This window comes from Haliotis asinina, chromosome 4, assembly GCF_037392515.1.
Source record: "Haliotis asinina isolate JCU_RB_2024 chromosome 4, JCU_Hal_asi_v2, whole genome shotgun sequence".
Lineage (NCBI taxonomy): Eukaryota > Metazoa > Mollusca > Gastropoda > Lepetellida > Haliotidae > Haliotis > Haliotis asinina.
The window spans coordinates 57,595,035-57,622,855 of record NC_090283.1 but is presented as its reverse complement, the minus strand read 5'-3'; the positions used below and the strand labels follow the sequence as shown (position 1 = coordinate 57,622,855).

Sequence of the window (27,821 nt, the reverse complement as noted above, 5' to 3'; positions counted from 1 at the left end):
ATAATATCAAGTTCACATGTGTTTGTGGAAAGTCCTACAAATACAGATCTGGTCTTGTGTTTCACCAATATTCCTGTGTTATTTTTAAGGATCAACAAAAATGAATGGTGAAAGGGTGACTGGGTTCATGCCACGTCACAAAATAAAGTGCTGGAAATAGTATTGTTGTTTTTTTTCCTATTATGTTAAATGTATTTGTTAAAAGGTGGGGTAGCCCAGTGTTTAAGGCGTTTGCTCAACAGGCCAAAGACCCAGGTTCTACTACCCCCATGGGTACAATATGTGAAGCCCATTTCTGGTGTGTCTCTTCCGCGCCCCCCCCTTCCCCCCCGATATTGCTGGAATATTGCTAAAAGTGGCATAAAATACCCAACTCACTAACTCATCTCTTTTCTCAAATTCAAGTCTTTACAAAGTACTTAAAAATGCTTTAGGCCATCTCATCTGATTTCTGTTTTACGAATTGTTGCATACTGACATCTGTTATAGGATGGTTTGTGGTTTGTTGTGAACTGTGATGGCCAAGTGTTGGAGATAACTAGTCACATCCAAGACAATAGTTCAGTTTACCAGTGGGTACAAAGTGTAAAGCCCATTTCTGGTGTCCTCTGTTGTAATATTGCTGGAATATTCCTTAAGTTGGCATTAAACCACATACTCACTCACTCACTCACTCATTCTTTGGCTTTGACTGACGTTCCATGTGATCAACAAACAATATGCAATCTGAGGCGATTGTGAGAATGATCATGAATATTTACAGATCAGTATCTGAAAAAGAGGTTTCAGCTCTGAAGTAGATGTTTCTGTGAAGGTATTCATACATTTCACTGACATGGCTGGATCTATCCTAGCTGATGTGTTCTAAAGATGGATTAAGGGCTGTGATGTCAGTATTGGGGAAGGATGTCCTTTTCTCTCAAATGTTGGCCTGCTCGTGGACATCAATGGGATGATCTGGAACTTTTTGTTGATTTCAGGTTATCAGGGTTATGGAGATGGGTGTGTCAGTGGTGATCAGCATAGCCAACAGCAGTATGGGAGATATAACAAAGTTGATCCAATTTCATACAGAGTTCCTTTCCAAACGGCACAAGACAATGGTGCTGTCATGGGTTCCCACCCATGTCCAGAATGTGACCGAGTGTTCATGAATTCAATGGCCAGGAAATACCACGTTGAGTCTGTGCATCAGCAGATGAGTTTCCCTTGTGTCTGTGGCAGGGTCTACAAGTATCGGACAAGTTTACGGAATCATCTTATGTCCAGTCCTCAGTGTGTAGCTCTTAAGAACAATCAGGCACAAAATGATCAGTGAACACCTACATCTGATTTCATAATTGAGTCTTCAGTGTGTAGCTCTTCTAGAACGATCAGGCACAATATGATGAAGTGACACCGACTGGTAGATGCTGGGCTACTTTTCCAAGGAGAACTGTTAGTAGACATCGCAAAGCTTACAGTGCATTTCCCCATTGAAAAAAAAAATATAGCGCCCCTGTTAGTTAAATGAAATCTGATATTTTACTTTTATGTAGAATGAAATAAAAAGTGCTCGAAACTAGGGTCCAGTGTTCTGGATGTGAATCTTAATGTGAATGTTTGCAGCCCTGTAAGTGAACACTTAAGTGTGAATGCCAGATTGTCCATGCTGGCAGCACATTATGTAGAAACGCTATGGCCTCTGTTAAGACCTGAAGGTAATTTCCTCAAGAAGACTGAAATATTACTTATTTTCAGGTTTCCAAGGTCAGGTCTCGGCCTTGGTCCACAGCCATGACTATGGTCTGTATGCTTCTGGAGTTAAGGAGGGACTTGGTAGATACGTCTGCCCCGAGTGTGGTCGAGATTTCATGAATTACATGTCACGGAAATATCACATGGAGACAGTTCATGAAGGAATGTCCTTCACGTGTGTGTGCGGAAAGATGTATAGGTACAGAACTGGCCTGCAGAAACATCACAGGCAGAATAGAGAGTGTGCGCACCAGGCGGGGTTGATTTAAAAATGGGGAACAGCTGGAACAGGATTTATTTTTGGCTGTCCATGCTCCACTATAGTAATCTACCTTGATCCCTATGCTGGTGTGATTGTTACCATTCTTTACAGCAATAATTAGAAAAATGGCTTTAAAATTGATCTATGTGATAGTGGTTAAGGTTTTGCATGTCACAGCATTGGAAGTAGTGATCAGCACTGTTTGTGACAAAAGCTCGATGAGTGGGAATATATTATTGTGTCTTGTCTGTTAGGGTCTACTTCTGCAAAGGTTTTTAAAAACTGTTTCAGTACTGTGTCTGTAGAAAGTGTCTGGCAGGGTCATGTCTGTATTTCATTGTTAGGTTGCTACACGCCCATCAATATATACTCAGATGTTAGGAAACCTGTGTTGCCAGTTGTAGTAGTCGTCTCAGCAGTAGGACTGATGGACAGTTTCAGAGTGTCTGAGATTAAGGTTTTTTGTGGTCAACATTTTGTGTCTGTTCATGGGCATGATTGTGTTTGAGCTGCTGTAGAATATCAGGGATAAACCTGGCTCAGGAAAGATATGAGATAAAATCTTACATGGGACCAAAAACATGAGATTTTTTTCAAATCTTATGAGATTTAACTGTTTATGATCTTTCGTAAGAAAAGGATTCAACGACAAATGGGATATTGTCATGTGTATTTAAGCAACTTCAAGACAACCGATCATGAATTTTAATGAATTAAAACTCTACTAGCATCACCATTGGTGTCTGTTTTCTGGTGTTCATCAAGGTCAACGATTTCAGCTGTTTCTTCATTTTCATTTGTAGTCTTTAAAAACTTTTGTATTGAATGAGATGATTTCGTTAGCAGACTCTCTCTTTTTGGTACTCTGTACAGTGTCGCACAGTGCATAAACAGCACAGTACTTAGAGGTTGAGCTTATGCTCCTTGTACATCCCTGTGTAACTAGGCTCGAAGTTCCATACAGAGAACAAAGGTACAAAGCAACGGGAATATGTTTGACAGAACAAAATAATGACCAAACCCTTTTCAGAAAAATAGATTTACACACTTCATTATTTCTAATCGTACAGGTGAGCAGGATGAGATTTTAAATCTTTGCAGATACATTTTAGTGTGATTTTATAGGAATTGATGCGAGAAAATTGTGATATCGCAGCCGAAGTCAATCCTTTGAATGTGAAATGTCAGAATCAAGTTCCTGAGGCTTCAGGGATTTCACTAGGTGTGAGAAGAATCTTATCAACTATTCAGGGAAGTCTTCAATGTGTACTTACACCTCCATTAACTGAGCTTCTTCCCTGGCCTCCAGTAAGCTATATCCCTTCACTGCTTTGTCAGGCCCTTGAAGGCAGTCACATAAGGGATCCGAAATCAGTTTGTTAAGAGAGAGGTTAAAGTGTCCAAAATGGGTACAGTGTGTAAAGCATTTTTGTGTAATCTGCCATGATATGCTGTAATATTGCAAGAAGCTACGTACAGACTTAACTCATTCACTCTTGTGATCAGAATTTGAGCAAGTCTTTTGCGGTCACATTAGCCATATTAACTTCAGTGTACGGGAAAACTGAAGGTAGTTTCTTTTTAGAGAATGTTCTTAGCGTGATATGTAACTGGACTGTCTGAAACCATGTTGTACATTCAGGTTGTTGAATCTTTCTTTATTTGATAATTCTCAGTAAAGATTAGAGTGGTCCTTCTTCTTACTTTCAGGTATGGCTGAATTTGGAAGTTCATTCAGCTCTAGTTTAGGACAAGTGACTGGTTCTAATCGAGGAGATTCTGCTCATGGAGCCTCCTTCCCATGCCCTGAATGTCACCGAGTGTTCATGAATCATGTTGCAAGAATTTATCATATTGAGACTGTCCATAAGCATCTCATCTTCACCTGCATCTGTGGGAAGGTGTATAAGTATAGGACTGGCCTCAAGAGGCATGAGAAAACATGCTCGATGTTTATGGGATTGAGTTAAGATGGCTGTCTGCTGACGTGAAAACACACAATGTTCAGGTTCAACTTTAACATTTGAATCTTCCATCCTGAAGCTCTTACCATTGGAGGGTGGTGGGCTAACCCAGAGGTTATAGCATTTGACCGTCACTCCGAAGACCTGGGTTCAATTCCCCACATAGGTACAATATGTGAAGCCCATTTCTGGTGTCCCTTGCCGTGATATTGCTAATAGTGGGTCAACACCCAACTCATTCTTTGCGTTGGTGTCCGTTGATATTGGCGTTATTATGTGTATGATTATGAGCTGATGAGACTGGGAATTATCTTGGTGTTCCAACAAGCATCTTATGAATAAAGATTGTCACTTTAAGTTGGCAATGAGGCAGTACAATTTATGCTATGTTATGGATGTATTCCCGTTTTGGTTAATCCTTAGTTAGAAACCTTGGTGATTGGGGTAGCGCAGTGGTTACATGTGTGATCTTCACACCAAATTCTGTATTCTGTACACAGCTACAAAGTGTGTAGTCTGGTTATGGGATCCACACTCTATGGTTTTGCTGGACTTTTGACATTTTCAGCTTCAAACTGATGCATCATTTTGCATATTTCCTACTGAATAAGGAATTAAATTGATGTTTTGCCAACGTTATAAAGACATCAATGAACCTGGTATGAAAGTAACTTTGATAGGTTCTTTTGCATGGCAGACATAAACGTAGCTGGTTTGAAACAAGCTGGCCTTTGATGTGTTACTTGCATGGCTAAATCACAATCTTGGTTTTGATACACAAACCGACACTGTCCTTTAAGCAGTCTGTTTAAGGTGCCTGCTATAGATGGCCTTTTTGCTGTTTCAGGTATGCATGGGTTTGGTTATGGTTACTATGACCAACCTGCAAACTCGTTTACACCTGGTCTGGGCAGTGCAGGTGGAGGAACGCATCTGAGCACCTTCCCATGCCCACAGTGTGATCGTGTCTTCACAAACTCTCTCACAAGAAGGTTTCATATCGAGACCATTCACGATCAGAGGGAGTTTGCATGTGTGTGTGGAAAGGTTTACAAATACCGTACAGGCTTGCATAGGCATTGGAGGCAGAGCAAGGAATGTGCACCTACTTCTAGTGGGGACCCAGGGACTGTCTACTAATTTTGGATGGACAGTGTGTGAAATTTGCACTGGTCCTGTGGTCCTTGACTGGTAAAATTTCACCAGGACCACTAAGTTACAAGTTTGTTGTGGTCCTGGTGGCCAGTGAAATTTGTATTGAAAGTTAAGTAAATCCTCAAATGTAATTTTGGGCAAGTTTAGTACAATCTGGACTGACAATTTTTGTCATCTCATTGGCTCTGTGGTCTGGTGAGAAATTTTGAAAGGTGTTCTGACAATAGTGTTTTGTTGCTTCTTGTCTCAGCAGTATTCCTCAATATTATAACTGCACCTGAGAACGAGTCTGAAACGGACTATCCAGTGAAAAATATGTCAATCAAGGGTCGATGGCATTGGTGTGCTTTAGGCTGGTGGCGAGTAACGTAACCTGATCACATATTCATTTAGTCACCTCTAAGGTACTTGTTGCTGGAGGGGCCAGTTTAAACCTGGAATTCCCTTGGGTTGTATTGCTGATCTGAGAGAAGTTGCTGCTGAAATTTGTGTCAAAACGTGTTAGAGTCACTGTCTGTTCGAAAAACTCTTGAGAAAACCACCCATTGCTCTTGCTGCCATTTTCAGAAGAATTTTGGTTCTTCAGTGACAGTGCTGACTTGCCCAGACATCTTTTGGTCAATTTAATCAGTGGTCAAAGTTACAGAGTGTTGTCAGCTTGCTGCTCGTGATGCTAAGCAATTGATATAATGGAAGGTATGTGTGGGAGGAAGAATGCATTGGAGGTTCTTGCAAAGCTCCTTCGGCAAAATAACCACTTCCACATATGGACTTTCTGGTTTCATGATTTTGTTTTTCTGTTGCTGATCATATTCAAATCGGGAGAAATGGTTCATTCGTTCATGATATATTGTGCAGTTTTTGCAGGAATCTTTTACACTGCATGTGTAGATTAAATATTTTCGGTTGAAATCATCCATGCTGAAGTCTTGGATTTTCTTGTCACCAGGGTACCGTTGGTAGATAATGAAGTATATTTCATAGTTATTGTGTTTCTCTCAGTTATCTCTGGTGCTGTGTTCCCATTTGTTCTTGGGCGTTAAATATATTCATAACATCATTAAATAGCATTTTTCAGGGTTTCACATGAATCGTGTGTTGACCTAATCGAAGTCTGTTGCAGTGGTTATGCATGATTTCATCATGAAGTGTTTCAAGCAACATGTTGTTTCTGATATCTTTTGGTTATCATTGTCAGTATTATTAAATCATGCATTTCTATGTAAAATAATGATCATTGAGTTGTAATTGCTAACTTCAAACAAAGAAAAGTAAAATCCTCAGGTTTATATCATTTATGCCATTACCATGTTTGCTACGGCAAAGTTGCATTTGAAAATAAAGATGTCAGTATATGTACTTGTGTTGTCATACTTTTATCAATAACACTAACTTCGTACCAAAAATAAGCCAAACAGGAATCTGCAGTCTTACATGTACTGATCATTTAGGTGGATGATAGTATACAATCTTCAAACACAGCCAGATGTTGGACTTTACAGTCAAAACTGAACTTTACACAGTCACTGCTACAGAGTGGATGTTTGGTCAGATTTAGAACAAAAATATGCAAGAGTACATAATCCTATATGCTTAGGCATGTAAAGAGTTAAAACAATCTTGTTAAAAAAAAAAAGAATCTGAACGTAATTACAACGTGAAAAGAAATTGTTTGAAAAGTATTTTATCATGCCTTCAAGAAAAAAAGAATATTTTGATGGACTCTTGCATATTTCTGCTGTTTCAGGCTGTCAGGTACACTTTGACACAACGTCAGGTGACCTCCCAACCCACCAATCAGCAACAGGCATGTTGCAAAGGCAAATGACCGTGTTTGAGCCTAAGAAAAGGAAACTGACTGTGAAATCCTTAGAAACAAAGTTCTTAGCCCTATTGGAGGTGGAGAAGGGTCAGCAATCCAAGGCACAAATAGCCAGGGAGTTTGGAGTTCCCCCGAACACATTGTCCACGTGGTTAAAACAGGCTGATAGAATTAAAACTGCTTATTTAGAGTGCAGCTTCAACCCAACCCGTAAACGTCTCAGAAGTGTCCAGTATGAAGATGTTGACGATGCTACATTGCAGTGGTATAGAAACGCCATCATGAATGACTTTCCAGTATCTGGTCGTATCCTCTTGGCCAAGACCCAGGAGATAGCTCTCCAGCGTGGTCATGTAGACTTTAAGGCTTCTCTGGGTTGGTTGGAAAGGTTTAAATGTAGGCATGGCATCACTTTTGGGAAGGGAAGGGGAAGACACAAACAGTTCAAATCCATGATTGATGAATATGGCCCCCTGGATTACACGGTTTCGGAAAATAGACATGATAATGCAGAAGCTGAAACGGAGGCGAAAGATGGCGATGATGCTGTCGAAACAAATCGCGAAGGTCGTGAAGGTCATGCTGTATCAGAAGGCAACACAGACGATGATGTTGTTGACTACACCACGTCTGAAACCAAGCATGATGATGAGTATGACAATTTGTCAGAAGCCAAACTTTGTAGTCAAGATAGTGAACTTTTTTCTGATGCTAAGTATTCAAGTCAGGATGGTGATTGAATTATGAAATGGCTGACTCCGTATCTGAGCTGAGACTTGATGATTCAGATTCTTAATGTAACAGTTTTTATGGAGACAAAACATTTGAGTCAGGTGAATGAAAGAATGTATTTTCTTGGACACTTTTATCTGAGACAATTGTCAAGGAGACGGTGTCTGAAGACTAAACTTAGAAACCAGGTTCTTTTTAAATATGCTTTTGGTGGAGCATACTATCATGGCCAAAATGTGTTGACAACCTTGGTAGCAAGATGCTTTGAACTTGACATCAGTACAGAAGAGTGATCAACTTAAGTATGTGGGGTACTGATTTATTGGATAACAAATAGATTGTAATCATAGATCTATGGTCTGTTGAGTTGTCTGCTTGACTCTTGTTGATTGACAGTGTTGCTAGTCCGGGATATGTGATACCTACTGTGGCAGTGTGTCAGCTGTATGGGGATTGTCCCACAAGCATAGCTTGATTATTTTACACATTGACCACATTTGTTTGCACATTAAGACGTTCTGATGACCTTGAGTAGTTAAGTAATCCAGTGGTTAGCATGTCTTGAAGATGTGGACAAGATTTCCCACAGATAATTCATGTGTGAAGCTAGTCCATGGTGTCAACCAACGTGATATTGCTGGAATATTGTGGAACAAAAGCATACTTCTTCTGAAACCGTCATGAAGAACCTAGACTGTAAATAATGACATTTATGGACCAATAATGGCACAATGACTATGAACAACTTGTCTAAATAATAAAAAAGATCAGTGTTTATATCATCGCACACCAGTCAAAGAAACTGGAGCTATTGGCACAACTATACAGTTGACAATGATGCAGTACGTCTTCGTTACACAGAGCGATAAAAGTTTCTTTGCTTTCAGAAAACAAAACCTCAGTTTTTAATTGTTAGTGGTACACAATAACAACTGTACCAATTTTTATGAATAATTTGACAATTAGTGCTTTCATTATAGCTATATTACATGTATAAACTGGAAATGATTTATGGTTTCAATTAAAATTCCAATGTTTTCTTGCTTTGTTTGTCCTTTTGAGTTCATTTTATATTGAGGGTAGATGGTGTGAGCGTTCACTTGCTGCAAGAAGGTCCAGAGGTTTGGTTTGCTTCTAAAGATTATGGGGTGGTAGGGTAGCCCAATAGTTAAAGCGTCTGCTTGTCACACTGAGGACGTGTTCGATATCCCAACAGGTGCAGTGTGTAGAGACCATATCTGGTATCCCCTGGATTTATTTTGCTGTAATATTGCTACAGGCAAGATAGCACCACTCAGTCTCTGAAGGTTGCAACTGCAGGATAATTTAAAATGTTCTCCTGTATATGGTCTGGAAGTTTGCGACCCACATGATGAAGGGGTGGTCTAGTGGTTAAGATATCTCCTTGTCACGCTGAAGTTAACATCACATGGATATATCATGTGAAGGACATTTCTGGTGTTTGTCAGACGTGAAAGTGAGAAAACAACACCTGAGATCAAAATTGGAAATAAATTTAAAACACGACACTAAATATAATGCTCGCTTACATGGATATTGATCCTCTTCTGCTTCTGATCGTTAGGAAAGCTTTATGCAACTTCAGCCATGTCAACTTATTGACTTGAAACTTCACTAGTCATATTGCAAGTTGACTTGTTTACTGCTTTTAAGTGGTTCATATGCGATGTATGTGACATGGGTTTGAGAGTAATTATGTTTTCTGTTTGAAGAGCTCACTAGACGAAACAAGATTTTGTGAAATGAAGGCTTTTAGTTTTGGATGGAGTGGACACTGACATGTTAGTGTTTCCTCGAGACCACAAAAAGGGCAGGGTGAAGTTTCTACAGAAAAGGGCACAAACCACAATAAAAACAAAAACAAAATGACCAGATTGAGCCTTGTGTATTATTTACCTACAGTCTCCTTTGCTTTTTGTCACAGGAAGCTTCCAAGTCGGTGTCATTGTGGCTGTCAGTGTTTAGGTTGCTCATAAGATGTTTGTAACAGTTGCCGACTTGCAGTCTGTTCCTGTGCTCCGTCTCAACTAGCAAGTACCGGGCAGGGTGCAGTAAAAAGGGGCAGGGCGCCAGAAGAAAATGCTCTGGAGAAAACACTATATGTTGATGGTATTCCTTGCTGAATTTGAAAGATCAAAACACAGTTTTGACGTGAGATGTTGCATATTTTGGTAATTTAAGTAGCAGGCTTCTGAATCCTCAAAATTTTGGTTCTGATTTCCAGATACTGGCCATCAAAAATGAGATTTCCTTTTTGTTACTTTCAGGGAACTTGTGGTCAATGGGTAGAGATCATCATGCAGACATTACAAGACATGAACAGACCTCAGACAATAGACCTTATCAAAGATCAAACCAAAGTATAGCAGAATTTGGTTCATTGGTTTTCCCAGATGCTGCCGTGTTTCAAGTTCATGACCTTCAGAGAAAGTCTATGACACGCAAGGGGGAATGGCCCTGTCCAGAATGCGGGAAAGTGTTTGCCAATTCTGGGACCAGGACCAATCATATGAATGCAGTACATAATCGTAGAACATTTGCATGTGAATGTGGGAAAGAGTACAAGTACCGGACAGGGTTGAGGGTTCATAAGAAAACCTGTGTATCTGTTCTCAGGGAGTAGTGTGGTTCGCATAACAGGTGCTTGTCTTTTGGTCTCATGAAGCCTGAGTCTTTTTTCTGTGCTAAATCGAGCCATTCCATGTGTTGAAGTTCCACCAAAACAATTTCAGAGGGGCTTGAGATGGGAAACAAATGTGTGCTACCCAGTTGTCAGAGAGCTGTTGTCAGTACTCAGCAGGACCTGTCAAATGAGAGCTGATTGAATGTTGGGAAACTAATATTCTTTGTGCTCATTCTTAGTATTTGTGTAAGATAATTCACAAAATGTTCTCAGACTTTGTAGTGATTTGTCAGTCCACCATTTTGTTGACAGATTTGTGAATAGTCTCCTAAGCCACAGTGTGTGAGATAAACAATAATAATTATATTGATTATTTTTGTGTGTGGGAAGACTGTTTTGAAGATCATATGATTTTGAAATAAAGCTTCACAAATAGTCTTTATGTCCCATGAATTTTAGTTGCGGATCCCTCATCTTCTGGAATTGTTGATCCACTTTCTTGTTATGTGGATGTTTACTGGAAGAGCCCCAGAATCATTGAGTGTGTACACACATTTTCATTTTAATCGGTTATCCTAGTGTGTCATTTTGTAAATAAATATATTTTAATTGACTAAACGCAAATGTTTTTCAAAACAAACTTTAAAGAAGTCACTTTAGGATGGGGGGAAAAGGCGTTGATAAGTATGGTTTATTGAAGCTCACAACATGTTTCTAGTGATTTCAGCAGTCACAGGATGAATAGAAATGCAGCAGTGTGTTGTGGAAATGTGTTGCCCATTGACAACCAGTTAGTGCTGGCTTGTCATAGTTAACCTTGATTGTGTTGTTAATGCATCAGTCTGTCTTCTGCTTATGTATCTGCACCACTGAACTAACTCCAAAACGACTTAAGAACAAAATGTTAAGCAGTGCAACTAATTTGTTTGACAAACAGCTGCAACTAAACAAAAACAGCCCACTATTAAAGCCTCAAAATGTGACTGTTGAAGGCCCAGACATGATGACTTCATGAAGGTTTCATCCTTGCAACACAATCTACAGATCATGGACATTTACCGGTCATGAAAACTCCTATTCATTTTACTGGCAGGGCATTGTTGTGTCTTCTTTCTGAACACATTTGCAAGAAAACTGTTCAAAATACTAATAACGAGCAAGTCAGCAAGAAGGCACCTTGAAATATTGTCGAAAATATGCTAGTGTTCTACTAATTTTAGCCCACCATGATATTACAGGAATATTGCTAAAAGTGGCAGAAAACCATACTCACTCATTCAATGGACCTATTCTAATTCCACCCATGTCTACCTAAATGCATCGGCGGGCAGGTGGGCTGTGTGTTCACTCGCCATGCTTAAAAGACCTGAGTTCGATTCTCCACATAGGTATAGATGTGTGAAACATTTCTGGTGTTCCCTCCTGTGACATTGCTGGAATTTGCTGAAAGTGACATAAACCTAAACTTGCTCTCTCCGTGACTTGCTAAATTGTGGACCCTGATATGAGACACAAGCGTTTCAACGTCTTGTCGATTTTCAAGATGCAGAGATTTTTTTTTTTTTTTCATGAACACATAACAGAGATACAAGTTCCAATCTTTGTTCCTTTCAGATGATGGGGCATCTGCCTATAACACAGGCAGTGTGACAGGTGCTTGTGTCGACCTGAACTCCTTCGACTTTAGTGCTGCCGAGACTTATATCCGTTCCTTCCCATGTGATGAATGTGGGAAGGTGTTCAGTCGGTCCGACAATCGGACGGCCCACAAGGAGGCTATACATGGCAAAACCACCTTCTCCTGTGTCTGTGGGAAGACATACAAATACAGAAGTGGTTTCCGCCAGCACAGGCTGAAGTGTGTTGAAGGATTTCGATCTGAACCTATCAAACACTGTGTTGATAAATAAATTGTTTGGGGTGATAGTTGACATGTTGACTAACATTTTCGTGCTTGGAAGAAGTGGGAGAGGTCCAGGTTATTACGGAGTAACAGGTCTGGAGTTAAAGATATTGTATGTAATGAAGGACTTGGTTGGACTCAATTTGTTGACGAGGTTGGTTGTTATTGATATTCATGTGTGGAAGAGACTCATTTTGGAGACAATAGTTGTTTAATGTTATGAGTGATGATATTAACAGTTTATATCTGGTAGCAAGTCTCGAACAAGCCACCAGGGACTAAATCCACAAAGCACTCAGGTAATCTAAAGTCACTAGGCATCCTGAGTGCAGTGTAATGAATAAGGGTTAATCTTACGAAAGATTGCTTTGTGGAAGGAGCCCCTGGACCTTATTCTTGAAGCGTTCGTAGACCTAAGCATTCTTAACTTTGATCGAAACCCATGTGTTAAGAATGGGTTTAAGAAGTTCGTAGCGTTACAAATGTTTCGGGAATAGCTAGCCTGGTCTCATTAGTGTCCTTTATCTCCATGCATGGCTATAAATACATGTGGATTGGGTGTTTGGGTGACTGAGTGTTAAAGACATAAAGTGTCGCACCCAAATCTTAGGTTCGATTCCTTAGGGTACATTTTATGCAATTCATTTCTGCTGTTCACTGCTGAAATATGTCTGGAAGATTGCTACAGGCATTGTAAAACTAGTTCAAGTGAGTTGATGTGAGCATGTGCTGCAGACGGTGATTAAGTTTTTCGAAGAAGTGAAAGAAAGTCCACTATTATTATTTCATCGTCATCCCCTGCTGTAAACAATATTAGATCTATGTATTCTGACAGGCACATTTTGATAGTGATGAGAAGATGATCCAGTTTTAAAATTGATTGGGAAATAGTAAGCAAAAAGACTGACTACTTTATTAGTAGTTACCAACTCAGTTATGAAAAATTGGATTGATACGGAATATATACCCCATATTGTTGGTGTTAAAAGATGAAGTAACAACCAATGTGAAAGCAGTTATGTATGTTAACAGAATCCTTTGCCATATAGCTCAGATGAAATCAAAGAAACTGGATTGACACAAAGGGGTTAAACATTTTTTTTTTTGAAAGCCACTCAACCTGTGTTTGACTTAGACATGAAAATGTAGGAGTTATCAGGACTCCTGGGTGTCATGAGAGTGAGTCATGAACTTCCACCATGCATCAACTGTGATTGTTTAATAATGATTAAAAACAAGGTACAGCAGGTCAGTTAATCAACACTGAGCAGGTAACCAGCAAAAAATAAACGGAGTAGTTTTAAACAACAGCAAATTGCAAGTTTAGAGTATCTGAACTTACGGCCCAGCAGCATTACGTAAAAGATGACACAAGCATTTGAGATAATTTGTGTGTCAATTGCACAGGTTTTCTGCATCATGGCAAACGCTGCTCGGCACACAGCAAGATTTGACCCCCTGAAACCGAATTTGTACCCCATATTGATGGCTTTAAGACAAGAAGCAACAGGTGATGAGAAAACTGTGTTCTGTTAACTCAGCCTTTCCATCATTCTGAAATTGAAAGTGAAAATGTTATTGGCTTATCATGAGCTGATTGATATATGAGAATACAAACACAATAATCCTGGCAGATATGGTTCTTTTCAGAAAGAAATGTAGCCAGATGAGAAGACCCAAGGTCATTGATGAAATTACTCTTCTTACTTTCAGAATTTGTTTTGAAAGCTATTTTCAATGCTTGCTATTGTTCATAATAAAATTTGATTCTGGAAATAAAAGCCTTTGTCACAGATCACAGAAAAGTACTTTTGGGTTTTTTTTGTTTGCAGATGCTGAAACTTTGCATGGTATTAACACTGATTTGGCAGAAATAACTGGTCATCACATGGTCCTTGAAGGGCTAGAAACACAAGCAGTAGACATGAATGATCCTGCTCTGTCATCTGTTCAGTATGATCTCCCTAAGAACAGGTCTTGTACATGTAATGTTTGTGGAAAAGTTTTCACCCGTCAGGACACTCTGAAAGGTCACATGGACTCTGTGCATAATGACACTACATATACATGCATGTGTGGGAATATCTACAAATACCGCAGTTCATTCAGGAGGCACAGGCTTGTCTGTCAGAGAGGCTACTGCACAGATCCTTTGTAGAACTGAAGTGCTTCATTACACACTGGACTGGAGTTAGGTAGGAAATACATTGGTTATAAATGAATCAGAAACTGATGTTTGTGTTACTTCATCTGAAGGAATGTTGCTTCATGGTATGGTATCACTGCTTTTTGGTATGGTGTCATTATCACATAATGTGAATTCTTCATGTGATGGTATGGTATCATTGCTTCATGGTGTGGTATAAGTGCTTTATTATTCAATGTCATTGCTTCATAGTATGGTATCATTGTCACATTGTGGTATAATTGCTTTATTGTACAATGCCATTGCTTCGTGGTATGGTATCATTGCTTCATGGTATGGTATCATTGTCGCATGGTGGGGTATAATTAGCTTGTCCTACAATAGCATTGCTTTCATGGGATGGTATCAGTGTTTCATGGCATGCTTTTGCTTAACTAGACTGTATCTTTGCTCCATTTTATGGTATCATTGTGTCATGATGTATCTTTGTATATGTTACATTGCTTTATGATATCATTGCTTCATGGCATAATATCATTGCCTCATTATATGGTATCATTACTTCATGGTAGACTGTCATTGGTTATACAGTTGCCTCATGGATACAATGTTGTCATTAATGTATCAATATATGGACCCTAGATATAGACTATCACAATACATAACAAGTATTAAGTGACTAAATTTCTGAAACATGACACTTGTTCTAAGAATTTATTCAACGGAACCTGTTTTCAAATGAAGGGATGGTGTTTAAATGTAATATGTTAGCATGGTCATAATCAGCCGCTAAATTCTTGTTTTTCACCTTGTACTAGCTTTGAGCAAGTGATCCTCTATAACAGTTCCACGTTGGATATTTTGTACTCGTCTGTTGAGAATTACAGAGGGTAGAGGTATCAGGGTGAAATCATGCAGTGGGATCTAATGCCAGGATAGTATATTTCAACCTTCTTAAGCATTTGTGTTGATACTTATGCTGACAGAGTAATGAAGTTCAAAATGGATGTATTCGGATGGTGTTCATGCATGTTGCTGATGCAGAAAGTGTTGAATGCATTTATTATTGGTTGTGCATGATCTTCATGGAAATGTATTGGAATTCCCAGTGCTTAGAGCATATCTGTTATTACTTTTCAGATGGTTCTAGACACGGTCCTGTTTTGGTGAACACATTTGGATACCCTTTCTCAGAGCAATTTGGTCACCATGTGCAGAAAGACTATGGCACACTTGTCAGTATTGCTTCAGACCCAGACAAGTTACGTCCCTGGCAATGTGAACAGTGTGGAAAAACATTCACAAATTCTAAAAACAAGAAGTTGCATATTGAGGCCATACATAGAAATGTAACACACTCTTGTGTGTGTGGGAAGACCTACAAGTACCCAAGAGGTCTTAGTAGGCATCAGAAGGATTGTGATTGGATAAATCAAGGAGACAAGGCTCAAGGGGATGCCTCGGCTAGTGAACTTGATTGAGGACTTAGCAGGTACCCGTGGCCCCAGTCTGATGAGCTTTATAACCGTTTGGGGACTTGGAATTTTTGGTCTCTCAGTGAAATGACACTTTTGTGAAAACTTCAATTCCATATTGTAAGAGATCTTAATGATGTAAGATAGTCATGAGCATGTGTTCCAGAATAACCACAGAAAGAGTAACAGTCAGAAACAGCCAATGACACAGAATTTTCTCATGGCATTGACGGATCATAGAACATACTTATCAATCTACAGCATTGTCTCATGTTGGAAAGGGTCCAGGAAGGTTCATGTATACAGATTCAGATGTTGCTAGTGGAAGGATAATATAGGTGTTGAAGTCAATTGTTGGACTCTTTGTGAAATAACACGTTTGTGAAAACTCCATATTCCATAATTATATAGGATCTCAATGAGATCCAGAGCATGTGAGATTATCGTGAGCACGTTCTTGAATAACCACAGAAAGAGTGACAGTCAGAAACAGCCATTGATACAGAATTTTCTAGTCTTCCTGTCGGATCATAGGGCATACTTTTCCATGTACATCATGTTGGAAAGGGTCCAGGAAGGTTCATGTGTACAGATTCAAATGTTGCTAGTCGAAGGATAGTATGGGTATTGAAGACAGAAAAAGTCAGTTCTTGAGGGAATGAGGATGGTCATAATTTAGAAGATGTCAGGGTTAAAAGATGTTTTGTTATTTTCAGATATGTCAGTGGAATCCAGCCTTGGTATAACTGTCCCAAGCATCCCAGCAGGTGCTCCACTGAGCTTGTATGGAGAGACATATTTTGAGGATATTGAGGGACCGGGTTTGGTCAGGAAGAGACATTGGCAGTGTTCGCAATGTAGAAAAACATTCACAAATCCTAGAAATAAAAGACTGCACGAGGAGGCAGTGCATGGAGATGCTTCGTACCCTTGTGTGTGTGGTCGTGTGTACAGATATAGCAAGAATCTCAGTAGGCATAAGAAAGAGTGTGTTTTGAGGAACTCTGAAAACTTCTTGTAATGAGTCTTCTTTGTCAGGTGATCCACAATTGTCTCTTGTGGGTGAATAGATCTGAAGTCTGTGGAACTGGTGAGCTCTGGAATATTTATCAGCAGCAATAGTAAGGAAGTCACATGATGAACAAAAGTATGGAATTCATAAAGTTGAATTGCAATAGCAGTGGTGAAACGGATGTTTTGTTACTTTCAGGGTTGTTGGACTCAGAGTGCGTCATTCCATCAGACGAATATTTGACCGTTCAGTTTGGTGCTGAGGATAGCGATGGGGCTTTGGTTTCCAAGAAACGTGTTTGGATATGTGATTGGTGTGGCAAAACTTTCACAAATTATAACAATAGAAAGTTCCACATGAAAGCTATTCATGGAAATGCAAAGTACTCATGTTTTTGTGGAAAGACCTACAGATATCCCAGTTGTTTGATGAGACATAAGAAGCATTGTGTCTTGTCCAGTCAATGAGGAACGCTTTTGGTACTGCAGATGAGACTTAAGAAGTATTGTCTTGTCGTCCAGCCAATGAGGAACACTTTTGATACTGCAGATGAGACATAAGAAGTGTTATGTCTTGTCGTCCAGGAAGTGAGGAATGTTTTGGTTCAGCAGATAAAACATTTTTTTGTTTTCAACATTAACTTTGTGTTCCACATCATTTTTTTGTGTGTTTTGTCTTGGCTGTTTTGTACAGCAGTACATATTGATACTTTGCAACAGACTTTGAAAGTTCCAGTTTCTCCTTAACCCTTTGGGGCGGTGGGGCAATTCTGTACATGGGTATAATGTATGAAGCCCAATTCTGGTGTCTCACTGCCCCTTATCCCCTGTTATATTGCTGAAATATTGCTGAAAGTGGCGTATAACTAAACTTGCTCACTCATTAACCTTTCTGTGTTCAGACTCACAAGTTTGCTATCACTTGAATGTAAGAAACATTTCAAGGAATAAATGATTGTCAGTTTAGTCTTGTTCAAATGAATTTTCTGTGTTATGATGTATGAAGTCACGAAAAGGATCTGACTAAAAGGCTTTCTTAATTGATGTGCTTATGTGAACATAATCATTTGGATGATTTTCATTCAAAACTGTTGCATGTTTTGATTGTAGTGACCTTGTCCCCAAACAAGGTCTGACTTTTGAAACTAAAGGTTTGTTTCCTTTTTCTTTTTCTTTTTTTTCTTTCTGACAAACATGATGCTCATCTGAACTTTATTATTCGTAACAGTGGCCTACTTTTAGAATACAGCACCACAAATACACTTAATGCTCAAAATACTCTTTCACTCAATTGTAGTTTGGGTTAGGTTAACCTACCCTAATGTCCTCATGAAATTTGTTCCGTAACATTTTCATTTCCATTCAAAACAGGTGGCTGGTTTCATGATTGTGTTCCCAAACAAAGAATTTGTACTGAAGATTCTTTCTTTTTCTTGTTCTGTTGGAGTATGCTCTTAGAAGGAACTGTGTTAGTCAGAGAACAATGTATCTTGGCGATATCACAAACCAGTCTTTGTTGCTTGCAGGTCTGGGTTCAAGTCACGGTTTGTCGAGCTCTCCTCCTCAGAGCTTTGGATGCTCAGTGCAAATGTTTCCCCAACAGCGTTATGCACAAAGTGTAGAACATAAGTGGAAATATAGGGACTCGGGGGATGCCAGTAGGAGGCGTCTGTGGCAGTGTGAGCATTGTGGGAAAACATTCACTGGGCTTCAGAATAAGAGGTTTCATATAGAAGCTGTTCATGGAAACGCCTCGTATTCGTGTGTCTGTGGGAAAAGTTATCGTTACCCCCGCAATTTGTCAAGGCATCAGAAAGAGTGTTCTGTATTTCTGCAGTTGGGACAGATCTCGTGAGAAATTCACACAGAATATGGAGGAAATGGAAAGGCAAAAATGCATCAACGAATGCATGGCCTGGCTTTAAACAGAGGTTGCTGACTGTCCAAAGTGGCTTTAGAGACAACCCACTTGTTCCTGACTGGTCATTGGACTTGCGCAAATGGAAACTTATTGTCTGTCGTCTAGGGCGATTTCTGTTACACAGCATCCATCTTCATCCTCTCTCACCTCCCCAACCTTCTCCCTGTCACAGATAGTGAAGACTTGATAGACGTTTCTTGGCAGCTTAGGGTAGACACTAACTGGAATCATGAGACATTGGCTACTGGAATCTATATACACAGTCATGTCCGAACTGTTTAACATAAATATCTGGATTCTGTTACAATACCATGTACATTAGGTCTTATTGAATAGATTTTGCTTTTTGGTCATAGAACTCAGAAGTGGAAACATTTCCTGTCGTCTTCTACAAGTATTTCTGGTACATACTGTCTGTCCTCATCCTTTCTTCCCTCCCCAACCTTTGACCTTTCACTCTGCAAATAATTGATAGATGTTGCTTGACTACTTTTAGTAGAGACACACTTGAGTCGGAAGACACTGGCACAGGGTACTGGCATAACTGTTGAACATGGATATCTAGATCATGTCACTACACATGACAGGATCTTGATCATGAGGTCTTGATGTTGTTATAGTCCCTTTTCCCTCATGGTGATAACTTTCAGAATAGATCTTCCTTTTTGTTGCTTTCAGGTCTTAGAATGGACCCAGTCATGGATAGTTCTGGCATGTATCACCCTAGTTCTCATGGCATTACGGGCAGTTTGGGACCACGTTTGTCACAGATGCAAGGCACTCTTTCGATTCCGAGAAGTAAAGATTCTAACATGGCCCCCAAACCCACATGGGTGTGTGAAGTTTGTGGGAAAACCTTCCAGACCCAGCAAAACAAAACTCTGCATGTAGAGGCATTGCATGATAATTTGACCTACCCATGTCCTTGTGGAAGAGTCTATAGTTACATCAAGAATTTGAACAGGCATCAGAAATCCTGTTCTTTGTTTCAGGCATTTTATCAGTCTGATCCTGAAAAGAAGTCTTGACGTTTATGGTCTTTGTGGTTTGGGGAAGGAAAGAATGTAAATTCATTGAAAGTAGACTGCATTTGTTCTTCGAAAAACCTTTTTTCTTCATTGTTACATGACAGGATAAATGCCATGTAAGTTTGTTTATCGTTTCATCCTGAAAGTTGCTGAATTGGGTTGCTTTGCTGTCTGATCTTAATATCAACTGGATCTGAAGCTGTGTTTCTTGGAATAAAGGTGCGATGGATCGGTTCTTTAGATACAAGTGTCATTGAGATAGGTTTGTGAACATAAGTTCTTTCACATCATGCTAGGCGCCTTAAGCCTGATATCAGGGTATTAGGTCTGTAGAACTAGAGAATAAGGTGTTATTTGTCAGTCTCTTAATGGGCCTTGAACCCTTTCTGTCTCTGACTGTGGATTATCATCTGTCTGTGTGTTGACTGTGTAGTTGATGAAGATATCAGTGTCTCATCATCTGAACATCACCTGGATCTTTGAACTGGAACAAATCATCTTGAAAACGAACTATAACTCAACTGTTTCGATCTCATGATTAAGACTGGCACTAGATGTGACTTTTTGTTGATTTCAGATTTTGGAACTGAGTCAAGACATTATTCTGGGAGTAATCGTCAGGAATCCCATGTGGGATATACGAATGATTTCATGCCGTATATGCCAGGAGATAATCATGCTGGTTCTGTAACGTATGGCTTGTCTGGTTGTCAAGGTGACAGTCCCAGACCACTATGGCAGTGTGAAATTTGTGGGAAAACTTTCACTGGACAGCAGAATAAGAAGCTTCATGTTGAAGCTGTACATAAGAATGTCACTTATTCGTGTGTCTGTGGCAAGGTGTACAGATACCCTAGGGCCTTAAGTCGCCATCAGAAGAATTGTGCTTTGTCAAGTCATGTTGGGTAAAACATTCATGGACTCCATCAGTATTGGTTGAGCTTGGACAAATTTAGTTTTAGCTTTGAAATGAAATGTCGTAGTGACACTGACTTTTATCGTTCAAGTTTGATGGGATGTGTTCCTCAAAGTGATTGAGTTTGAAACGCACAGAATACTTCTTTTGCATAATTTTAAGTTGTTTAAATAAAAAGATGATGGCTTACTTTTGACTTTGTGTTGCTTTCAGATTTCGGAATGGAGTCAAACCAAATGGGTTTGGATTTTGGAAGTTCAACCCGTTCTGACAGAAATATGTATGGAGTTAGTTCTTGTGGTGATTTTGGAAAGCGCTTTTTCCATTGTGAACAGTGTGGAAAGATATTTTCCAGCAAGCAGACAAAGACTATACACATTGAGGCTGTGCATGAGAACCTCACGTATGAATGTATTTGTGGGAAAGTTTACAAATATCGCAGAGCATTGAATAGGCACAGAAAGCTTTGCCCTGTCTACTGCAGTGTACCTCCCAACAACTTAGGTTCATATAGTACAGAATCAAAGTAGATTCTGGTTGGTTAGCAGAACAGAAAATTTGGCAAACCAAAAGGAAATGGAAAATAGAAGTAGGACAAATTGAGCCAGATTTTGAAAAATAAATTCTTCCTTTGGAAACAAAGGGAAGTGAATAGCTTTGACATGGATGATTCAGATTTAAGATGAGGGTCTTCCTGGGGAGTATAGGGGGTGATGGGTAGCCTAGTGGTTGAAGCAGTTGTTGAAGACCTGGGTTCGATTCCCTAAATGGGTACGATGTGTGAACCCTAACTCTTCTTTTTTTTCTGCTGAAATTGCAGTAGTGGTTTACAATCTGATCTGATAACAAGATAAAATAAGTGTTCTGAATTTGCAAAATACAGAATTCTGTTATGATTCAGACAACAATTATTCACTGATCTTTCTAACAGTATTGATGGCTCATGAATGGTCCCAGATTTGAATATTTCTTTTTATTACATATATGACTTCCAACCTTGCCCATGTGGACCCTCCAATATGACACACTGTGATTACAAACTCATGTTCATGAGAAACTTGACTTATTCCACTTCCCGAGATATGATAACCAGGAGGAGATACTTCCTGAAACAGTTACTACAGTGTTATAGATACCTGTTGTGTTGTTCAGATATCCCTACTGAGGAAGGATGATGGTTAAAGCATTGGCTTGTCCCAAGTTCGATGTTCCGACATGAGTAATGTTTAAAGTCAGTTTCTGGTGTCCCTCAGTGGATATTGCTGGAACTTTTGTAAAGCGGTGTAAAATCATAATCACTCACCTTACAGAAGAGATGCAAGGTGGAAACTTAAATGACCTCAAGTGCCTTTGTTCCAGTAAAGAATTTGTGTCTACATGGTATTGCTTCAACAATCCTGATGCCACAACAGATTCTTGACTAAATTTGTTACTTGTTGATCTCATTACATGAGATTCAGCAAATGGGGCAAGCATCACTCATTTTCAAACTTTTATTTTCAGAGTGTATGCCTGTTGGTTGTAGCACTGGCCAGGATTTTAGTTCTCGATGGTCCTGTACACAGTGCAGCAAGACATTTGCCTCACAACAGAACCTGAGAGTCCATGTAGCTGCTATTCATCAAAATGTCACTCATGCTTGTGTTTGTGGGAAGGTATACAAGTACCATCGAGGACTTCGACACCATAAGCTGAGTTGTGCCGTTCTTGTTGGTGCTGCTGTGGGAGACGTGAATGATGCATACAGATGTGCCTGTGGAAGAGCGTTCAATTGTCTGACCAGGCTTCAGGAGCACCAGGGGGAATGTCTATGGATGATTGGTTGATGACTGTCACATATATGTGTGTACCGAGAGCTCTGCTGCTAAGAGGAATAAAGCGCCATTAAGGGTGAACAGATGTCTGATTGGGCTTCAGAAGCACCAGAAGGAATGTCTGTGGATGACTGGTTGATGACTATCTCATATACGTGTACCGGGAGGTCTGAAAGTTCCTCAGATGAATAGAGCACCATTAAGGGTGAACTGATGTCTGATTGGTCTTGAGAAGCACCAGGGGAGTCTTTGTTGTTTATCAGATGATTAGTATACAATCAATGCCCAGGTGTTTTGTATGTGTGTCTACAAGTAACACACAAACAGGGCATCATCAAGGTTGTACAAATGTCAGATTGGGCTTTAGAAGCATCAGGACAAAGTCTATGGATGATTGGTCTGCTGACACCAGAGAGGGCAAAAGCTCCATCTCTTGCACTATCCAGGGGTACAGCTATCTGATAAGGAGCAGAAGCACAACGTCTGTAGATGATTTGATGACTTGTGTCTAAGATGTGACTGAGGAGGGTTGGAGGTTCAGTGTTCCCCATGTATTTCTGGTTTTCCTTGGTGGATGCATTTTATGTGTGAAAATTGTTGAAAAGGCAGAATAGACGTTTGTAATTGTGTAATTGAATACGGACTGGCCACCTTTATTTATCTGTTTCTTATGCTTTATACATGGAACAAAAAATCCTGGGATGTAACAGCCAAAGGTGCCAAGGAAGGAATATTTTAGATAACACAATTAAAGCAGTTTGAAAGTTTAGTGCAACATTCTCGGCACCAGATAAAGGTCTCCATTGTGTCACAGAGTTTGGTTATGTTGAGGAAATAAATATAGTATTATCTATGGTGGTTTGGCTTGGTCTTCAGCAACCCAAATAGTCTCGTCAGATTTTCTTTTAATGCATCACTGTGGTTTAGGCTTGTGGTTAAGGGGTTTGCTTGTCACATAAGATCCTCAGGCTATTGTTTACAAGCCCATATCTGGTATCCTTTGCTGTGACACAATGGAGACCTTTATCTGGTGCCGAGAATGTTGCACTAAACTTTCAAACTGCTTTAATTGTGTTATCTAAAGTATTCCTTCCTTGGCACCTTTGGCTGTTACATCCCAGGATTTATCTTAATTTAGATGCCTTTTGTTTAATGATGTGTGAAGCCCATGATAGTTGAAGTTGAAAGTGGAACTTTTGAGCTGTGGGATGGTGAGGTTACCTAGTGGTCAAAGCATTTTGCTCATCTTGCTGAAGACATGGGTTCGATTCACCACATGGGCACAATGTGTGAAGCCCATATCTGGTCACCCTGCTATGATCGTGCTAAAAGTGGCGTAAAAATCAACTCACTCACTTGCGCACTTACGGTTGTACTGTTTACCTGAAAGGGAGCGATATTTATGTTGAACAGTTTAGTTTTGATGTTGAATGTGGCACATGATCAATATCATTACTGAATCAAGACTAGATCTTTTGTTGTTTTCAGGATACGGATCCACCAATATGAGTCTCGTCAGTCCTGACAATTGTAACCCAGGTTTTCCTGGAGACAGAGGTCAAGTGCCTGGAATATTTGGATCCTATCTTGAAAACATCTCATCTTCAGAATTAAAACATATTCCAATGTTAAGTTTGGGGAGAGTTGATTCATTAAGCAAACGTAGATCTGTCCGGTGGCCATGTGATGAATGTGGCAGTGTTTTTACTGACCCTCATTCCCGAAAGCAGCATCGGGAAGCCATTCATGAGAAAGTCAAGTACACGTGTCACTGTGGGAGGGTGTTTTCTTACCGTAATACATTGCAGAGACACCAGAAATACAACTGTATGCTAAAGAAGTAGGAAGTAGATGGATTTTTTGGACATTTTTGGATGTCCTGCAGTCACTGTGTAGCTGATCCACGGTCAGTCGTCATTGTCAGGGTTTTAACTAAATTTAAAACAGTCAGCTTCACTTCCTGCTTGTCTCACTTATTATGTTTAAAATACTGTTACTAAAATAATGTTTCAAGTTTGTGTATTTTTCATGAGTGTCACAGTAAGAATTTGACTTTTTCATGTTGGACTAAGTGTGAAAGAGGGTTTATTTGTTACGTTTATTTCGGATTGGAAATGTGTTTAGTCAAAAGTTCCATTGATTGGTTGTCTTGAGTTGTCGGTCTTTCTTCATTCATTCATTCGTTCATTCATTCGTTCATTCATTCATTCATTCATTCTGGGTACAATGTGTGAAGCCCATTTTCTGGTGTGCCCTGCCGTGATATTGGTGGAATATTGCTAAAAAGTGGTGTAAAACTAAACTGACTCATTCATTCATTCATTCATTCATTCATTCATTCATTCATTCATTCATTCATTCATTTCATGCAGTCTTTATTTCCATTATTGCCAAGGTTACTGCTAATTCTGTATCATGTTTCCTGGTACAATGTTCAATGAAGATGCAACAATAAATATGTGAATTCGTAATGTGGTGTTTGTTTACTTTGATCGTTTGCATACTTTTTATTGGATATTAAATAGGTTCGACTTCGGGTTACTGGAGTTGAAACAGATGTTTGAAGTCATATGCACATGCATGGACCAACTTTTTTAATCTCTTGAGATTAATTAATTTCCACATATGAAGGGAATTATTTTCTCTTTATGCAGTACACATTCTTATGATTGAAAATGTTTCGACAGAATGTGTATTTAAATGGCGTATTAAAAGTTATAATAACATGGACATTTATATAGCGCTAGTTCCACATCGCTGAGGGATGTGCTCAAGGAACATCATAGCTTATACACATAAATTCAGAACACACTGTAAAGACAATTAGTGGTAGTGCAAATGATTTTAGTCAAGATTTATGCTCAGATGTTGTAGGTGCACTCTTTAGATTAAATGGGAGAGAGTTCCACAGATATTATGTTTTCATTTCTGACACAAATGCAGACATGTACCCATCATGCACCTGCACTCAGCCGTTTCCTGTATTACAAAGCTTCATTCCTGACATGCATTAAGGAAGTAGAACCCTGGCATCATGGTTGAAAGACCTCAATGATGTGTCGCATTTCCTGACCTATGGTGACGTAGCCCAGTGGCTAAAGTGTTCACCCCTCACACTGAAGGCCTGGGTTCAGTTCCCTACATGGGTACCATGTATGAAGTCCTGCCTTGACATTGCTGGCATGTTGCTAAAAGATGCGTAAAACCATACTCAAGTTTACTCCTGCTTATCATAGAATATTTATGTTGCGCACATGTCCACACGACTAGTACATGCTCAAGGTGTTGGACTTCCAAAGTCCATAGAACATCTCTCACATATATGGAAGGTCAGTCATTCTTGACAGAGCTGCATTATACCACAAGACATAATGGACAGGTACCCAGTGTTACTGGCAACATCAAGGGGGTGAAACGTACTGTGTGTTTCAGAGTTTGTGTTACTGGGCTGAGTGTTGCGTCAGTGTTATTCTGCAGTGTGATATAGGACAGCACTAGAGAACCATTTCGAAAACCAGTGGCAAGTTATAGCAGCTTCTTCAATGTACACTGGTCAGGAGGGGAACATGGGGGTTGATGTACCCTTTGTTTCTTTATGTTCCCTGAGCCTGAGGGACCAATGAACAACATGTATATCTTACCGAACACCTTGATGTTAATATTGGTTTGTTTTAAGCACGGGTACAAATATGTGTGTAGCCGTCACTGGATTTTGCAGACAAGTAGAGTTATCTCCCTTCCATTGATTTTGCATTCATAAAACAGGTTAATTGTACATCATAAGTGATTCAATATTATTGATATAAAAATTACTACCACTAAATATCAAAGGAGTTCGACAATCACAGTTGTTTACATGGAAAAAGTTACACGCTTGTAAGCGGGGCACATCGACAGTAATAGAAAAGTACTCAGCCAATCAGAGACATTTATATGTGGGGTAACATGAACGTTCATTTTGCAGTGTTAGTGCATTTATGCAGATGGCGACATTAAACCTTATTTCACATGTGTTTTCCTTGACAATCATGACACTTTAGATCCAACAAATTGTATTTCAAAGAAGTGTCACTATCAAAGAATCTATGCATTTTCTCTATTCACAGGAACATTTGACGTTTGGGTAATTTGCACAAAATTATTCACATTCTTACCTCCGCTATCAAACAATTTAGTTTGGACATGTTTCAGAACAAACCTTTTTTTCACAAAATCTTCTGACAGAAATGTGGTGGAACTCCCTTGAATCTGTTCAACTAACCCCAAATATCATCCATCTTTTTGAAACACTTGAGACTTTCAAATGGAGCCAATGCAGCTTTCAAGAAGCGCAGGACCAGGCCATTGTGCCATGATTTATCTCTGAGAACAGCTTGACAGTTGTTTACATATTCCATGATTCCTCATGTTTGAAAGCCCTTGCTGTATCACAGGTATGACCCTAAGGTATATCTCTGTATAAATTTCAAATTCTTGATCTTTTAGCAAAGAATACTTTGATGTCCAGGGGTAATTCAGTTTAGATTGGCTTAAATCAAATTCTTGATCTTTTAGCAAAGAATGATTTGATATCCAGGGGTAATTCAGTTCAGATTGGCTCAAGATCATTGCTAAAGAGGTTCTGTAAGTGATATCACACAGGGAATGGTCTTCTTGACCCACATGATTGATCAATCTGGGGTGGTTGGGTTTACGGTTGTGATGCGATAGTCTAGTAGTTAATGTGTTTGCTCGTCAAACCAAAGAGCTGGGTTGGATTCCAAATGTGTACATTTCTGGTGTGCCCCTGCAATGCTGGAACATTGTTAAAAGCGCAGTGAAGCTAAACTCGCTGACTTGCTCACATCAGCCTGAAGTGCAGGATGTGTACTGTTCTTGATCATTTGATATGTAACAAGCATTTGCTATTGACTAAGTCTGTTTCCAAATAAATTGGCTGTCGTCAGCTTCTGTGACTAATGCCCACCCTTTTGTTACTTGCAGGTTCCATGGTATCCGTAGGTACTGAGTTAGGGAACAGCCAGGGACAGTCTCGGGATAGTGACGATGATTTGCTCCTCACATTCGCAGCTAAGATTTATGGCTCAGTCAACTCAGAAAGCAAAACCGTAGGAAATTTATTCAAATGCGAGTACTGTGACAGGTACTTCTCTAGTTCATCTACACGAAACTCTCATAAAAAGGCTGTCCACGAAGGTGTCACTCATGGGTGTATCTGTGGGAAGAAGTACAGATACCGCCGAGGATTAATGAGACATCAGAAAGAGTGTCAGGTTGTCCGTAGTGTTGAA

At 39.6% G+C, this 27,821-nt stretch overlaps 1 protein-coding gene across 4 annotated transcripts in view; it reads left to right on the top strand.

The window, feature by feature from the left end:
- The window catches only part of LOC137281716 (uncharacterized), a 71,445-nt gene that overhangs the window by 8,198 nt on the left and 35,426 nt on the right, over positions 1-27,821 (top strand). Inside the window, exon 2 of one of the 4 annotated variants that reach the window (XM_067813160.1) lies at positions 6,866-9,553. The exons of the other annotated variants lie outside the window; for them this stretch is intronic. Coding sequence (XP_067669261.1) covers positions 6,866-7,680 — 815 coding nt within the window. The 3' untranslated portion in view covers positions 7,681-9,553. Of the gene's footprint in view, positions 1-6,865; positions 9,554-27,821 lie in introns of those variants that run through there. 4 annotated transcript variants of the gene reach the window in all.